This window comes from Brassica oleracea, chromosome C2 (genome assembly GCF_000695525.1).
Source record: "Brassica oleracea var. oleracea cultivar TO1000 chromosome C2, BOL, whole genome shotgun sequence".
Classification (NCBI taxonomy): domain Eukaryota; kingdom Viridiplantae; phylum Streptophyta; class Magnoliopsida; order Brassicales; family Brassicaceae; genus Brassica; species Brassica oleracea.
The window spans coordinates 43,681,995-43,682,730 of record NC_027749.1 but is presented as its reverse complement, the minus strand read 5'-3'; the positions used below and the strand labels follow the sequence as shown (position 1 = coordinate 43,682,730).

The window sequence follows — 736 nt, the reverse complement described above, 5'->3', positions numbered from 1 at the left end:
ACCATTTCTCACAACAGTAGGAGCTTGCATTGACTTTGCCAACAAGAAGGTGACACTTCTCAATGTGAACAAAGTTGTCTCCTACCCAGCTTCTCAATGTGAACAAAGTTGTCTCCTACCCAGTCAAATCTCCAATGATGAATGTTGAGTACTGTGGAACCATCACTTGTGGAAAAGAAGGTCTTGATGGAGAGTTTTCTAGAAAGATGTGTGAAGAGCACTTGGAAAGTGCTACAAAGGAGGAGGTGAGTAGAGCCACAAAGACTGCTCATGGCAAGAAGAAGATGATGAAAGAACCTCACCCTCCACCTTTTGATAAGATGCCACACACTCTCACTCTTCACTCAATGAAGTTCAAGGATGGAGCTATTGAGTACAAGATCAAATGCAAGGGGAAGTCTACACCATTCTCAAGTGAAAAGGCCATCATCACTCCGCAGCTCCAAGATGATCCAATCAAGCTTCAAGAGCTTCTCTCTCAAGTCCTCACCATCACTCTTGAAAGTGGGAAGGATCCTCCTTCTCCACTCTACGCTTGAGGTACCACTCCAACCTTTCCATTGTATATACCAGTTTTTCTTTGCATTTAATTTTTCTTTTGGGTATTTTTTTCAACTTACTAACATAGAGACTGTGTGAACTAAGTTTGGGGGAGGTACCAAGTATTTGATCAAGTTTGCTTTGATGATATTGCATTGAGTCTTGCATTGTAAATACATATTTGCATAGAAAAACC

The 736-nt window shown here is 41.3% G+C and overlaps 1 protein-coding gene across 1 annotated transcript in view; it reads left to right on the top strand.

The window, feature by feature from the left end:
- Nucleotides 1–736, top strand: part of LOC106324321 — an 18,549-nt gene that overhangs the window by 908 nt on the left and 16,905 nt on the right. Inside the window, exon 3 of the mRNA XM_013762309.1 lies at nt 124–414. Within this exon, the coding sequence (XP_013617763.1) occupies nt 124–414 (291 nt within the window). The remainder of the gene's footprint in view (nt 1–123; nt 415–736) is intronic.